The following is a 16,451-nucleotide window of genomic DNA, read 5'->3' on the forward strand; positions in this document are numbered from 1 at the left end:
TTACACAATGTTTTTTTTTTCTACTATGGTAATTTGGCATCTGATTGGTCACTACTGGTTACAGTTCATTTAGCTACATGTTATGAAAAACGTGCAATGTGGATAGGTGAATTAAAGAATACATATGGTAGGGTTGGTAAAGGTAAGACAATAGATGGACCTACCACGCTTTAAATAAGTCCCAGTATACATTGTCAGTTGTTCACCAGCTAGTCATATCTGTCATTTCCTATATTTGGTATGCAATAAATCTTTTTCCAATGAATTGATCATGTGATGCTCTGTAGCTTCCCATAATTACATTGGCTGTGACACAATGCAGAAATACCAGCTACACGCAAACAAGTTAGATAAACAACTTTTCCCAGATTAAATCGACATTGATAAAAGTAAATGGCTTGGAAGAAATGAATAACATTTCCGCTAGCACAAGAGGTTGCAAAATCATTGATTCAGGTCCGACACAGTCCAGCAGGGGGCGGAGTGAATGTAATGCTGCTGTCTGTCATACACTAATCAGCCAGCAATTCATCCTTATCCGTGGAGCAGACAGCAGCACAGTAAGTTTGTCTGTACTTTAGCTGCACTGGTCTCCTAGCAGTTTCAAATATGTTTAACTCTCCATAAGTGTCTTTACTTTGCTTTAGATTGTTGCATACAGAAGTCAGCATCGTTATCAAACGCAACTCATCCACTTTATCAGGCTTTTCATGTGTATTTTCCTACTGCTAACGCGGTCCGACATGACTGTGCAAACGGATCAAGTAATAAGATTAACCAACAGCTTTACCGTCAGCAACGCTTTTCTTTATGAAAATTTTTGTGTGTTTTTTTAATGTTTTTCTTCATTATTTTAGTCCATTATTTGCAGTCATTTTTTTTTTTCTGCATACTGATGGTGACTACTACTGCCTACTTACATACTATTATCTAATTTTTCCCACAGGTGTGAATCCTACAGGATTAGAGGTACTTAATACTTAATTAGTTTGAACTTTTGTGTTTCTATTTAACCAGACAAGTTCCTACATTTTTTTTTAATGTGGCAATTAACCTATGGATAAGTTTTTTTTATTTGTTAGGCTTTCTCCAGTGCGTTGACTGCAGTGGAGCAAGAGAGTGTAATAAACACGGTTATTCGCTTTACTTTGCGTCAGTCATTTGCGCTTTACTGATGCCCAGTAAAAACGTCTGCCTGACTATAGCCATAGGTTATCCATATGAATGTTTTTGTGCTAGACATGGCTTTCTTTTTTTCTTTGGAAAATGTAAATAAAAATAATTTTCAATTTATTTGGATCATATTGAATAAAATAGTAGGAGGAGGAAATATTTTTATTATGATTCTTACCATAAATATTTTTGACAAATAGTGCAACCTGTAGAAATATACAATATCAATTATTTATTATATGCAGTACGATCAAAGAAAATTACCACTATACTTCTAAATGTAAATTAAAAATGGGAACCCTGATGGTAAAATACTTTGTTCTCTGTTATTCTGACATTTCAATGCAACTCTAAACATTAACATGTCATCTCCTTACTCCACTAAAGGTAGCAGAAGCTCCTCACATAACTTTGTGACAATGTCCTAATGGTACCTAACTATGGTTCAAAGCTGAAGGCATTTCAGTTGCCCCTTTCACACCAAAATCCCGGGTTCAACCCGGGATTTTGAACACAGGTTAGTCCTGGGCAAGACCCGGGTCAGACGCCGTTTACACTGCACCTTCGACCTGGGTTATTCCCAGGTAGGCCCTACACTGAACCCGGGTCTGCCCTGCTAAACTTGTGAAGTCATTAAAAGTGGGTGGTGACTGGGCCACAGCCGCCAATCAGCTCATATTAGGGCTTGATTAACCCGGGTTGGACTGTTCACACTGCACTGTGACCCAGTGGCGTCCCTCCCCGCAGTGACACCCAGTGGCGTAGTGCTGGCAAAAGGGGCATGGCCTCGCGGCCCAAACCCCCGTTGTAATCACTTCGGGGGAGGTCCGGAGATGCGGACTGCCCCTGGGGACCAGTCTGTTTGCAGTGCCAGCTTCCTCATTGTGTCAGGAGCCGAGTGCTGCACTTTATGCTACAGTGCAGCACCCGGCTCCTGTCACTGAGGAGTGAGGGTGATGTCCGAGTGCGGACCGCACCCCCCTTGTGACACCACTGCAGTGACCCGGTTGTTCCTGTGTCCAACCCTGCTTGCTACCTGGGTTGGATTCCCGGGTCTTTAAACCCGGGTTATTTTCCAGGGACCTTTTCACACCTAGCCGTGACCCAGGTCAACCTGGCAATAACTCAGGTTATAACTGTCTCATTGCTGGTCTAGTTTTATAAACAATCAAAGGAAATGTGGAACTTTACAGGTGTAGCGGCACTCACTATTCCAGGGGTGACATCATCACTGGGGTCACAGTGACCGACATCCTGCAGCCTACAAGGTGTCTGTCCTCCTGCATCTGTGTGCAGCTGTCTTTGTGAGACCAGGAAATGTATGAAATGGTTCCAGCCCTGTCTTATCTACAATCCTAACCTGTACATGGCAGCTCAGTTCCATATATGGGGTCACACTTGTGTGCACAGGGCCACTGTGTTGAGCGGGTGTGCTGCTGACTTCCTTGTACAGGTGGTGGGTGAGGAGGTAATACAGTTTTGCAATATCAAATATATGCTTGATATGCAGCTTAACAATCCACAAATGCATTATTAACAATTAGGGTAATATCCAATTAGCCCCGAACATTGTTTGGGCGCTAATGGATCCCCCGGGGCTATCCAATTAGCCCCCCGAAGTCCATCCCGACCTGATGTGTCCCAAAAAATTATCCCCGAAATGCGCAGTTTTTACGTCAGCGCAATGGCAATGAACTTATCACGGATCCTATGTGTTTTTAGGCGAATTATCCTATGTGTTTGTCCAAACAAATAGGATAGGGTGAAAAAAAATCGTTGATAAATGGGGATTATTGGCAAAAAAAATTCCCTTTTTTCATCCCCCCCAAAATATAGGGGCTAATTGGATACCGCGCTTAATTGGAATATTTCAATGCTTATTTCATATATATTTTATATAGAATGTAATTTTAATTCATGGTCACTATGTGAAGAACCAAATTGTGTTGTTGCCTTTTACAATTATGTTAGTACCAGATGGGCACCTCTGTTGTATAATTTTATTGGAGACTGAAATAGCAGTATTTTTGTAAATTGAAATCTTATTTGGCAAGTTCAAGAGAGGTTAAAAATCCCGGGCCTGTCACCTTATAATAATGCATTAAACCAGTTCTCAACCCCAATCCTCAAGTACCACCAACAGGTCATATTTTGTTAGTTCCACTTCAGCAGAATGCCGCTTAGAGAGGAAGTTGATATTTCCTGGCTTCCTGTCTGAGCAGCTCTGGAGCAGAGCATGCAGGGTAATGCATTCCGTGTCAAATCAACACACTGATTTTACCTCACCAGCTCAGATTTTGTTAAAATTTGGTATATGGAGAGTATATATGTAGTCTAAGAAAAATACAAAATATTATTTAAATCTATCATGCCGTTTCCAAAATATGTAAAGTATAAAAAAAATCTGTCAAAAACGCACAACCAGCATATTTTCAAATGGCCGTAGCAGCTCTCCTAATAAGCTAGAGAGGTGGGCGTGGTGTCATTTTACCGTGTTTTTATGCCCTTTCCTATGATGTACAGCACAATAGGCTTTTGTGAGGAAAAACTTTTTCCAAATTCAAAATGAAATTTTAAATCATGATTATTTCAAAAAGTGCTTAGAAAAAAAATTTCGGCAAATAGTCTATAGCAGTGGTTCCCAAACTGTGTGCCATGGCATCCTGGGGTGCGTTGGAACACTTGCAGGGGTGCATCAGGTTGATGGCCCAGCATCAAATCAAATTATTTATGGTCAATGTAATGTAAATATGTGGACAAACAAAAGCGCATACCTGTCCTCTCAATAACAAACGTTTGGCTTAGGGGTGCCATGAAAACAATGCTGGACACCGTGATTCAAAAAAGTTTGGGAACCACTAGTCTTTAATGTTAAACATTTGTCAAAATTTATAAGTGGGATAGTTAGTAGCCAAAGCACACCCCAATCCTTGTGGCTAGTGTACAAGGCACTCCCCAATCCAGACCCTGTTTTTTTCTGTGTTCTGTTTCTCCGCTCTTCTTTGTTTTGTTCCTGCACTATTATTGGTGATAGAACTCCTCAATGTACTCCATTGGCTGCAAAAGTAGCAACCACTATCACTAAAAAGGGTTACTCACTATCACCAATTATAGCACAAGGCAGCGAGAGCACAGAGCAATGGTTTTGAGAACATTACTTTTGTAGTTTGTTCTATGAGAAATAAAGATGCATCCAAGGGTAAATTGGTCAACACAGAAACATCTGATCACCCTAATATGACTGGCTGATAACCTCAAACCGGGATGGGTACAGGATGCTGGCGCTCGGGATCCCCGCAGTCAGAATCCTGATGCCGGCATCCCAACAGGGTTAGGATACCGACACCTGTCGGTAAGTATCCCAACCCTCTCCCTACCCTAACCCTCCCTCCCCGGTGCCTGAACCTAACCTTGCCTGCCCCCCCCCCCCCCACCCTCAGTGCCTGAACCTAACCCACCCCCTAGTGCCTAACTCTAATCCCTAATGCTGACCCTAACCCAACCCTGCTACTTTCCTTCGGGATTCCAGCGATCGGGATGCCGGTGCCGGGGTATTGGCCGCAGTCCCCATACCTTACATACATTACACTAATTTACAGCAAATGTAAATAAAACATCTCCAGTCATGGTATGGGTTTCTAAATGTATATGGTATTCTCAGTGACTATAGTTATAACAAACTGGTTTGCAGAAATTTTGATAGAAATATTTGACTTACACAAATATGTTTTAAAAATATATATAAATGCTTCAATGTATGTAATCTTCTTAATTGTGGGTCTAAACTTAAGCTGGTTACACACCTAACACATATATTGGGCATCACAGACGGTGTAATAATTAGCATACAGCCTTACAGCACTGAGGTCATGGATTAGATTCCCACTACGGCCCTAACTGTGTGGAGTTTGTATATTCTCCCTGTGCTTGCATGGGTTTCCTCCGGGTGCTCCGGTTTCCTCCCACACTCCACAAATATACTGGTATGGTAATTGGCTCCCAACAAAAATTAACCCTAGAGTGTATGATGGTTGTTCATACACCCTGAACAACCATCATCTGTCATCTGGCTGCGGGTCCCGCTGGCCGGGGGCATGTCGCACTCCCCTCTCCGTGGCATCCGCTGCAAGTGTACGGGTGGTCAGCTGACCCACTGTATGATGTCCCAATATATCTGCAGATATATTGGGAATCGGCTGTGCAGCACAGCCGACGCGATATGTCTGTGAACTACTTCGTTCACAGACATAACGCCGGTACACACTGGCCGACGCACACAAGATATATTGACTGATGAGCAATAGGTCTATTTTACCATTCCTTTTCTCACATGGAAGCTCTTGGCTGTCAATATATAAATAAATAAAACATTTATTGAAATGTATGCCTTTTATAACTTCCTAAACTTAAAAAAAAACAACCTATTGGCTTCAGAAAATAACAAACATCTTATTTTTTTCTATTTTATTATTTTTTAATACTCCTATAGGACTGATTTTTATCTTTGGGATTTAATTACAATGAAATCCCATTTTTTATGTTTTGTAACATTAAGGGCCTATTCATCATCATTTAAATGGCCCGTTACACATGCGGAAACGCTAGTTTCTGCATATTTTATGTAACAGGTCATTCATTATTAGGGGTCCGATAGGACCGTCTAATATTCAGGAAACTCCAAAAACGTAAAGTTTTCTGAGTTTGCTTGTAACATCAAATGCATTCTTCAGGTGACGCTTGTTCTCGGTGCCCCGCTCCTTCTTATGGGAACGAGGTCCAGGGTTACGAAGATTGATCTAAGTGGATCCCTCCGTCGCCTCCCCAATGGCTTTGCATATGCATGACCTCAGGTCACACATGCACAGAAGCCTGCCAAGGGGGAGGTAAGTAAGGCTGAAGAAGCAGTGCTACTAATCGCTGGGACAGCTGCTTTTTGGAGCAGCTGTCACTGCACCGGAGCAATCATGAATTACTCCGGCCCCGATGATGAATAGGCCCCTTAATCATCATCTTTTATATAAAAGCCTAAATTCTAAGACATTGATTATTAAACATGACATCGTGGCAGCACATATCACAGCAGAGAAATTGTGCCTGGACAACAGTAAATGAAACAAGAATACAATAAGTTTAATGGAAAAATACAAACTACACCCAGCCAGACTCACCCAAATAAGGACACAAGAAATCCATGAGCGCCAGCCACAGTTATATTGACAGTCCTTGCCAGCACATAACGTCATCAGATAATGTTTAACTAACTGTTGATAAAATCATAAACTGTGCTATATCTGTCTCCATGACGGCCACTATCAACAAGTGGATGTGCTAGAAGTCCAGTGTAGCCACCACCTGCCCAGTTACACAGCTTAGTGTAAGGGGCACTTCTATCCAATCAGGAGTTTTGCTACAACATACCTGTAATTCAGCAGATGGGTAATGGCTAATGATTTCCAAAATTCAACATGAAGACAAGGGAGCACTGTGATAGGAAATTAATGTTTTACATTTATATAAGAACGCAATCTGCCAGACCCAGAAATATACACAGCAGCAATTATAAAATATTATTTTTTATAGCAGCAGGCTACAAAGGATTGTTGCCTCATTTATTACATCTCATTACATGAACTGAGGGCATCAGGCTTTCATGTTGATGCGATTTGTTTGCGATAGACTGTTGTAACCAAATGTAGACATTATTCTTGTAGAAGATATTAGCTGCTAAGTTGATTGCAGATCAGTGATGAGTTACCTGACACTAATATCAGAAATAAAATCAGCCCCAAAATGATCTTACCTATTTGCCTACTCCTGATTGCCCGGAAGAGGGGGCAAGACTTACAGAGCCAGTTGCTACTTGCCCGCAGCCACCAACCTACCAAGTAAAGTGGGTGTTCCGGGCAGCCGATGACGCAATTTGCGCTGATTCTTGTCATCGTGGCCCCGCTACCTGCTTTACAATGCTGTTAATCGCAGCACTGTGTATCAGGGAGGGGGGTTGGAACTCGATGATGCAGTCACATCAGCACGCCCACTGACCTGTCCACTTTGAAGCAACTCCCCCCAACCGCCCTGCTGAGCCGACCTGGCTGCCCAATACATTATTCATCCTAATATTCCTCTCAGAACTGTCACATGACACTCACACCCATCCGTGCTCCACAATTCCCTCACATGCCCTTAAGGCCAAGTTCAGGGCCAGATAAACAATGAGGTGGATGGAACTACATCTCCAGGCCTCTGCAAATATGTATGGATGGGCCTATATTTATGTAGAGATTTGCCCTTTTTTTTGGCCCTGCCCCACTTGCTGTATGTAGTGTTTCTAATGAGACCTCCTCTTTAATACAGTTTGACTTACATGCTGGTGTCTTGTGCTGCCTCTCCTGGTTTCCAACTTTAATGGCCACCCCTTGGCATTGTCATATTCCCATGCCATCATGATTGACAATTCTGGTGTTTTTACAAATATTGCCTTGTGAATAGGTAGGCAAGCAGAACACTGGTAAAGAAACGCAGTCAATATGCACTTAGTAGTGAGCTGGAGTCACAGCTTTAGTGTAGGGGTAGAGAAAAGGGGTAGGGTGACCAAGGACAAATAATAATGGTACAGCAGTTGCTTATTAACTTGGTGGGTTACATTCATGTGACACAGGTAAAATGGAGAGGAGAGAGAAAAGGCAAATATAGTAACCAGGGCCACAGAGGCATCTTGTGGGCCACGGTACTAGAGAGGGGGCATGGCCAAGTACTGACATGACCATACCCGCTGGGAAAAACATTCACAGGCTGTATAATGTGGCTGGTGGTCGTTGCTCTTCTTTCATGGCTCGCTTGGGCCCCCCAGACAAGTCCGGGCCCTGGTAATCAGTATCCACTCACAGTTGGCACCCCTGAAAGTAACAGGAAGATTCGGGAAGCATGAATGAGCAGGCTAGTATAAATTGAAAAGTTTTAGAAATGTCTTAGATTGGTAACTTTTTAAAAAAAATTTTTTTTATTAACAACGCCAACAATTTTTATTTTATAATTTATAGCTCCTGCAAATGTGTAGCTGCTTCTCTCTGATGTCTCATTAAGCTGGATGTACCACTTTTTAAAGAGGCATATAATCCAGTTTAACATTAAGAAGTATTCTATAACAGACACCATGTGTTTGCAGCACTGGTTGTTACCTCTTCAGGAAAGGTCATTTTGACTGCAGGTAGAAGGGATCCCTTCACGGGCCCCTTAGTATTACTTTCCTACGTGTGTCATTTAGATTGTCAAATTATGCTTTTCCTTGTCTTGTTTTCGTTCCAAATCATAGTAGGCAAAGTGTTACCCTCTCTATCGTCATTGTTTATTTGTTAGGTTTTACAAAACTCTCCAGTGCGTCAGTGGGTGTAATAAATCCTACATAAAACATAACACCTAAACACATCATACATAAAGATGTAACCAGTATTCATGAGGTTGATGTAGAAGGTGCAGACATGAGAGAGAGGGTAGAGAGGGCCTTGCCTTGAGATCTTACAGTCTATATAGCACCTGGACCTATAAATATAGTGCACCAACTTTCCTCTCTGGGACACACACTTCCACTGCATAATACTTTCCCCACAAAATGTTTGTAGAAAGTAATTTATGGGTACGGATCTGCACAATATATCGTTCTAGTGCATTGGCGTGTGTGTACACCCGATATGTCTGCAAACGACTTCATTCACAGATTTATCTGATTTGGCCCTAAAGCACAGCCGGCGACGATATATCTAGCAGATATATCATTTCATCTGGTTGTCTGTATGGCCGACCCGCCAACCGCCCAATATGTCGCCTGCCCGAGCCATTGAATATGATGTCATTAGTGGGTGTCCCTCTTCAAATGGGTCTGCTGGCCACACATATTGACCGGACGATTGGCAAGTGTGCCGGCCAAGCATGTACCCAGCTTCCGACACCTAAGTGGAAATCGAGGTGTGTGATTTTACCAAAGAAGATTTTGCTGGGCAATGCTGCAGTTTTGTACACCATACAGTATATGACACTCTGACCATTCAGATCAACATATCTCAAGAGGGTTCTGCTTATAAATTAAATAATTGCAACAACCAATTTGTATCACTAATTATGGATTCTAGTTTCTGCTTGTCGCTGGATGTCTTTGTTCCATGTCAGTATAATAGTCACCTATCATGGTGCACTGCAGTAGGACGATTGCTGAGCTTGCTATTGCTTCAGGGGATGACTTCCGGCCATACAATCCAGGTAGAATGAGTTTCTGAGGGATTGTAATATTCTATTCTAAGCTTTCATGGGACATTTCTTTAGGTTACAAATTGTTGGGAACTCGTGTGATGTGCAGGTAAAACATTGCTTATTTTTTTGCTCACAATTCTCTGGGGTGTGAATAAAGGTTGATGTTATGTTTGATAATTGGGTGTTTTCTATTGATTTTGTTTTATTTGCCATCTAGGTGAACTTTTAAATAGGCGAGGCAAAAATGGTTTTACCAGAGAAGACGGAACCCGTCAGTTTATTTGTTCTCAGATAAGAAAACCAACAATCAAATCTATTTGTGGTTTGTTTTTTTCTGTAGTTGAGTGTGAAGTGCACCTGTTTATATGTCCCCCAATATAAGAGATTGTACAGTCTGAGACTATAATGATGCAGCATTGTGTACATATGCCTGTTACAAGCTTGGTATGCGATTGGGGTGCGGGGAGGGGGAGGTTAGATTTAGGCACTAGGGGGAGGAGGTTAGGGTCAGGCACCGGGGAGGGTTAGGGTAGGGAGAGGGGGAGGGTTAGGATACCAATTGACAGGTGTCGGTATCCTATCCCTGTCAGCAGGGCCGGATTAAGGTTTGTGGGGGCTCCGGGGCAACTGAGTTGTGGGGGCCCCATCAAGAACACGCAGCGACTACTATTCCCCTTAAGCCGGGTACACGCTAGACAATATGATGTCCGATCCGGCGGATTGGACAACATATCGTCCACATCGGCAAGTGTGTACCCACTATGTCGCTGACATCGCCCGTCGGACCTGCAAGCAGGTCCAAAGAGCAATATCATCAGCGGGGCCATGCTGCTGAATGCAGCATACCCCTGCTGTTACACCGTCACTCCCGACATGGGCAAGTGTGTATGCACTTGCCAATGCCAGGACCCACCGTACGAGACATTGCGCTGGGTACACATCATTTAAGATATAGACAGCTATATATATATAAATTAAATTAGTGGTGCAGACTTCATTGTGGGGAAATGGATCCTGCCTTCCACATGTGAAAAACTGTCAGCCATCCCTTCTGAAGTGTGGCAAGGACAAGCTTTCTATTTAATTTATATATATATATATATATATATATATACTGTACATATACACACACAGTATAGACAGAGAGAGGGGTTGAGGAGAGGAAGGACAGGGAGGGAGGAAGAGAGACAGAGGGACAGGGAAGAGAGAGAGAGAGAGAGAGAGAAAGGGAGGGATGGAGGAGAGAGACAGAGAGGGGAGTAAGGGAATGGTGGGTGAGAGTGGAAGGAATGGACAGAGGGGGAGAGCGAGTGAAGGAAGGAGCAGGAGAGAGAGGGGACACATACCTGTTGCAGCTGCAGGAGCCATCAGCTTTCTTAAGGGGGCGGGCACTTCACTACATTAGGCCCCGCCCCCTACACATGCACCCGCGAATCGCGGGAATATGTCAACAAGGGGGCGGAGCTTCTAGAGGTCCATCAAGCAGTGTCCTGACGCTGACTGTCAGTGTGCTGTTTGTCTGTGTGATTCTGCCGGGAGCCGGCCAGGGTGAGTGGCAAGCTTCCGGTCAATATCTGCGGCAGTGTGGGGGCCCCAAAGGTGTGGGGGCCCCTGGACAACCGCCCTGTCCGCCCCTCCTATAATCCGGCCCTGCCTGTCAGGATGCCAGCATCGGGATTCTGACCGCTGGCATCCCGTAACCCATACCTTTCTGTTATTAGATATCCAGCCAATAGGGATGATTGCTGGAAACTGTAGTCTGTGCTGAGTCTTGTATCAATAGAATGCACTGAATGCCTGACCGCTACTAGGATGGGTCCGTATGGAGAGGCGAGGCTAAAATTATGCGAATAGCGTCATTTGGCCCCACCCCTCTCCACAAACTATCACCCTCCATATCAGAGGCCTGCGCTCAGTACTGGGATGCCACAAGAAAGATAAATACTGAACAATTAATATTTGGTCACTGTCACTCCTTAGTGTTTTTACCATTCCGAAAAATGTGGTGTCCTAGAATATGCCTAATATCACTGCCCGCCCTGGTGAGTAACTTTTCCAAATGTCTGCTATAAAGGTGGAAATGGCTTTTAATAGATTCACATAACTAAATATTATGTGTTGGTATGACTAAATAAAACTAAGGATAAACATTTCTGGTAGAGGTAATTGCTTTTTTATTACATAGCGTTACAGGTTATGATTTAACTGTAGAAGTATTGCACTCTGGCCAACATTTAAAATGGCTACACGGAGTCTCACCTAAATTAGCATCAACAACTTCACTATTGTCCGGCTATACGGGCAGGCGGTCTAATAAAGTACATATCAGATATTACTACCGCTGCGACATAGATATATAACTTTTCTTTGTTGCTCGGACACCCATACTGGACAGAGCAGTCAACCTTTAAAAATATTTTGACAGATTTATAATGATATACTAACAGCAATGTTTACTGACATGTTATATTATAACTTAAATGACTTCAATCAGAGCTGTAACTAGGCATGTTAGTACACTGGGTGAAAGAACACTGCACCTGTCCAACGTGGTGAGAGTGGTAACAGGTGCTATGGCAAGCTGCTTTGATGGAGGGCATATAGCTAATAGAGGGCTGGTATGCCCTTTACCAGCATTAGGCCACATTCCAGAGCTGTAACACCTAGTTATGTAAAACCCATAACTAGGTGTATGGATTTTTCCGCCGACCAGGGCATTGCAGTTGCCATGGGGCAGCGACATTTGGCTAGCAGAGGGCCTACAACGGCACCCTGCAGCCAGTGGAGCTGTGGCTGAGCTACTCGGAACGTCCTATGCACGCATCCTGCAGCCTGTGTAGAGCCAACCGGAGTATCCTTATGACACTCCAGACAGTGCTCTTTTTCCTGGTGGCGGTGGACCCACTCCCTCAGCGTGACATTGTGACATCACATGTTTGTGGGGCGAAGCTGTCACAGGGAAATAAAACGCTCTGTTCCGAGACTGCCACCCTCCATTCCATTCCCCAGTACATCCATTCTCCCCTTCGTGGCTTTTTATTCTTTGCACTGTGGGATGGTGTGTGCTAGTCCAAAACGAAAAACTTTCTAATCCTGCTAATTAAAAAAAATAAGACAAAAAGAAGTAATCAGTCCTGTGCAGACATCCTTCCTTTGCTTTGCAGCATGTGCAACGAGGATTTACATAGAGATGAGCTGTTCAGGTTTGCTGAAAAGCAAACACACCTGAACGTTAGGGTTCCAAGTAGAGCGGATCCTCTGTTCCGTAAGTCTGACACTCTGTGTAAAAACTGTATCTTGGGTTTTGGATTGCATGTACAGTAATCAGGTCCAAATTACATGATTTTAGCTGTTCTGATCAATTTAAAAGAAATCCAAAACAGAAACTGAACCATAACACTTGAGGGTGGTTTTGCCAAAACCAAAGCATGGTGATCTGAGCACATCTCTAGTTTTACACTACTGTAATTATGTAATATGATCTACAGGGGAAAAAGGGTGTTTTAACAAAATGGATCAATGGTGTGGCCTAATTTATCTTAATATATCATTTTAAAAAAGTAATCGTACTCTCTGACTTATGGAACGTACCCTCCCAGAGATCCCAGAAGAGAGGGTCAAGTGGGCTAGGCAATTCAATTTTGGGATCTGAGAGGATGCCTCTCTTTCTCGCAAGTCTGGAAGAAGTCCCTAAAATGTGTCAGTCCCTGGGCAGTACAGGGGCAAGCACAGAATTTTTATGAGGGGGATTTTGTTACCAGCGGGTGTCTGGTGGCTCCCCCCTGCAGCCAGAGGCTGGAGCTCACTTCTGAGCTTCGCCTTCCGGCTCCTGCAGTGGTTGTTGGGGGAGATGTCATGATGTCTCTCCCACAGTGACAGGCACAGGAGTGGGGCTTCAGGTAAATACTGTTTATGTGTGTGTGTCTGTATGTCATTATGTGTAAGGGGCAGTACTACAAGGGGAACTACTACTGTGGGCATTGTATAGGGAGCACTACTACAAGGGTTGTGTATAGATCCCCTTCAGTGAATGCACTGATGTGACGTGGAGTGATGGTACGGTTCCATGCCCTGACATTAGTTTGTGTCCACTGTAATATCTGCCCACCAATAGTAGAAATTTGTACTCTCGTGGGCTCGCTTTGCTTGACACAGGTTACTATTCCCACTCTATGTCCATGTGGATAGTAACTGATGACGTCAGGGTACATCTACTGAAGGGGATCTATCTGCAACCCTTCTACAATGGGCACTACTACAGTGGGCATTGTACAGGGGGCACTAATACTGTGAGCATTGTATGAAGGGCACTACTGTTGTGTGGCATAATGTGTCTAAGGGGAAGTACGATGTGGTAAACTACACTAGATTTTCCATACCCCCACCTCAAACCTCCCACTTCAACCACCATGTGTGTGTGTGTGTATGTATGTATATATATATATATATATATATATGTGTGTGTGTGTGTATATATGTGTATATATATATATATATATATATATATATATACACACAGTCAGGTGCATAAATACAGTTGTTTTCCGTGGTCTTCCGGGCCTTTTGGTGTTGCTGAGCTCTCCGGTGCGTTCTTTCTTTTTAAGAATGTTCCAAACAGTTGATTTGGCCACACCTAATCTTTTTGCTATCTCTCTGATGGGTTTGTTTTGATTTTTCAGCCTAATGATGGCTTGCTTCACTGATAGTGACAGCTCTTTGGATCTCATATTGAGAGTCGACAGCAACTGATTCCAAATGCAAATGTCACATTTAGAATCAACTCCAGACCTTTTACCTGCTTAATTGATAATGAAATAACGAGGGAATAGCCCACACCTGTCCATGAAATAGCTTTTGAGTTGACAGTCCCATTACTTTTGGCCCCTTAAAAAGTGGGAGGCACATATAGAAACCGTTGTAATTCCTACACCGTTCACCTGATTTGGATGTAATTACCCTCAAATTAAATCTGAAAGTCTGCAGTTAAAGCACATCGTGTTTGTTTCATTTCAAAGCCATTGTGGTGGTGAATAGAGGCCAAAATATGAAAATTCTGTCAATGTCCCAATATTTATGCACCTGACTGTATATATTATATGTAGAGAGAGAAAGAGAGACAGGTATTGAGCGACCACTAGTGTCCACACTTGTGAAAGTCACACTAGACTGAATTATGGATGTAAAACTGGTAACACCAATTTATTAAAATATGAAAGTAATACAAAAATAAAAATGCACATGAAGTAGCACCAATAAAATGTCTTATCTTTTAATGGAGGTAGAAAGGATGGCCTGTTGGACTTCATCAAGGGGATAACAGGGTGAAACACATTTGGCATACATTACACACAGAAAAAAACACACACACTTACCTTGCAGCATCTACGGTCGGGTTGTAGATGGGGAGGGGACCACGCACCATGTCATTAGGTCCCTCCCCCTAGCTGCAGAATGCCATGATTTGCAGGTAAATTTTTAGGGTACAGGGCCAAAATGACGCAATTCTAATGGAATCACGGCATATTGGTCCACCTCCTCCCCATTGACCAGCGAATCATGACATTTTGCCACAAGCGGGCGAGTCTTAACATATTACCCACTCTCGCGTCTGTCGGGGGGTTTCTTGGTACTCAGAACCCCCCACCTGCAGCTCCACTGCTTTATATTGCGCACGTCTTGCGGTTTTTATTGGTTGTTTACAACTGCGACTTACTCATACAAGCTGAGTTTTAGCTGTGGTGGCAGTAACCCCACATTTTCATAGCTCCTAATTGTCCTGATTTTGATGGGACAGTTCCAATTTGAGGGTTTAGATGCCATAGACCCTGATGTCTGTGATTGGTCTATGGGAAATAAAATTTCATGCCATAGGTCCTGTCACCAGCCAATGAGGAACAAGTAAAATGGGTGGATTCAGTCCTTTGGCTCACATAAGCTAATGCAGCAGATCTCTGAAAATTATCGGAGGCCCATCAGCCCATCTATATTTCCCCTGAATTAAATAAATGTGCCTAAATCCCTGCACGGAATAAAATAAAAAAATTCTGTACCCTGTTGTGGGAGGGTTATTTTGAGTGGGAAATATCACATTATACAGAGAAGTTTTATGTGGAAGACCTGCTTCAGCAGTGATCCTGAACTCCATCAATAGGATTGTCTGGTAATGTGTGGTCTGGGGTAATATTTGTATACATACAGATGCTGGCTGGAGGTTCCTTCCTCTTTAATGCATTAGCAGGGGTGGTAGAAGATCTTTTTATTTTTTCGTCTTTTTCTTGAAAGCTCTGAGCTATAAACTCTCCTCACCCTAATAATTCCTACTTTGCTGAGCATATCCTTGTTTTGCCCTGGTAATTATCAGGGTTTTAGGGTACAAACACATATATACATCTGAAGGCATTGCCATTTCTCACTACTTCCTGGCAGATCCATGTTGCTTTATTTTCTGCAGGATCTCATCCTTGGAAACCAGGAGCAGCTACTGTAAACTGAATTTAACCGCATGTCTCCATCTTTGTAATTGGCTGTGCACAATTGAAGAGGAAACACATGGGAAGCGGAGGGGGTTATGTATTTTTGAAGTGAAACTGGCCTACCGCTGGCACCTGGTCAAGCCTTTCAGCAGCCGCACTGAAAGTCCCTATAATATGATCATACCTGAGGTTGAACTGTAACCAAATATGGATTTTAAGACTTTCAACTAAATCATCCTAAAATTCCCTGTGATTCATGAAAACGTCTTTGCATTCCTGTGCAACGTCATTCTGAGATCTGTGTATTTAGTTGAATAATCAGGAAATCTACTTCATTGTGACTCCCACCATACAAAGTTTTTTTGAGCGACAGAAAGGAGACATAGGTCTGGTGGCGGCTGAGCAGTATTTTAGGGGGGTTGGTATAAGGTATGTGAGTTTAGCCAATATTCATCATGTGTGATATCCTAATTGTAAGCTACAGATGTTTGCTAAAACAATAACAATTTTTATGTTCTGACATATAATAGCCTAATTGTTGTTAGGAATGTAGGTGGAGTG

At 42.9% G+C, this 16,451-nt stretch overlaps 1 protein-coding gene and 1 long non-coding RNA gene across 3 annotated transcripts in view; one reads left to right on the plus strand and one right to left on the minus strand.

Moving 5' to 3' along the window:
* The first annotated feature begins 497 nt into the window (after positions 1 to 497).
* FHL1 (four and a half LIM domains 1) overlaps positions 498 to 16,451 on the plus strand; it is an 82,110-nt gene continuing 66,156 nt past the window's right edge. Inside the window, exons 1-2 of one of the 2 annotated variants that reach the window (XM_088465762.1) lie at positions 498 to 560; positions 947 to 969. Coding sequence is in view for 1 of the 2 variants with exons in the window: in XM_088465760.1 (XP_088321886.1) it covers positions 11,435 to 11,459 (25 nt within the window). In the remaining variant the exon portion in view is untranslated. Of the gene's footprint in view, positions 561 to 946; positions 970 to 11,306; positions 11,460 to 16,451 lie in introns of those variants that run through there. The other variant, XM_088465760.1, reaches the window with a different exon arrangement.
* On the minus strand, positions 6,281 to 10,799 carry LOC148534756 (uncharacterized). Its single transcript, XR_015876713.1, has 2 exons — positions 10,764 to 10,799; positions 6,281 to 8,069 (listed from the first exon to the last, which is right to left on the minus strand). It is a non-coding gene; the product is annotated as an uncharacterized LOC148534756 (long non-coding RNA).

The sequence above is a fragment of the Taudactylus pleione genome, unplaced genomic scaffold (genome assembly GCF_031769625.1).
Source record: "Taudactylus pleione unplaced genomic scaffold, aTauple2 ptg000064l, whole genome shotgun sequence".
Taxonomy (NCBI): domain Eukaryota; kingdom Metazoa; phylum Chordata; class Amphibia; order Anura; family Myobatrachidae; genus Taudactylus; species Taudactylus pleione.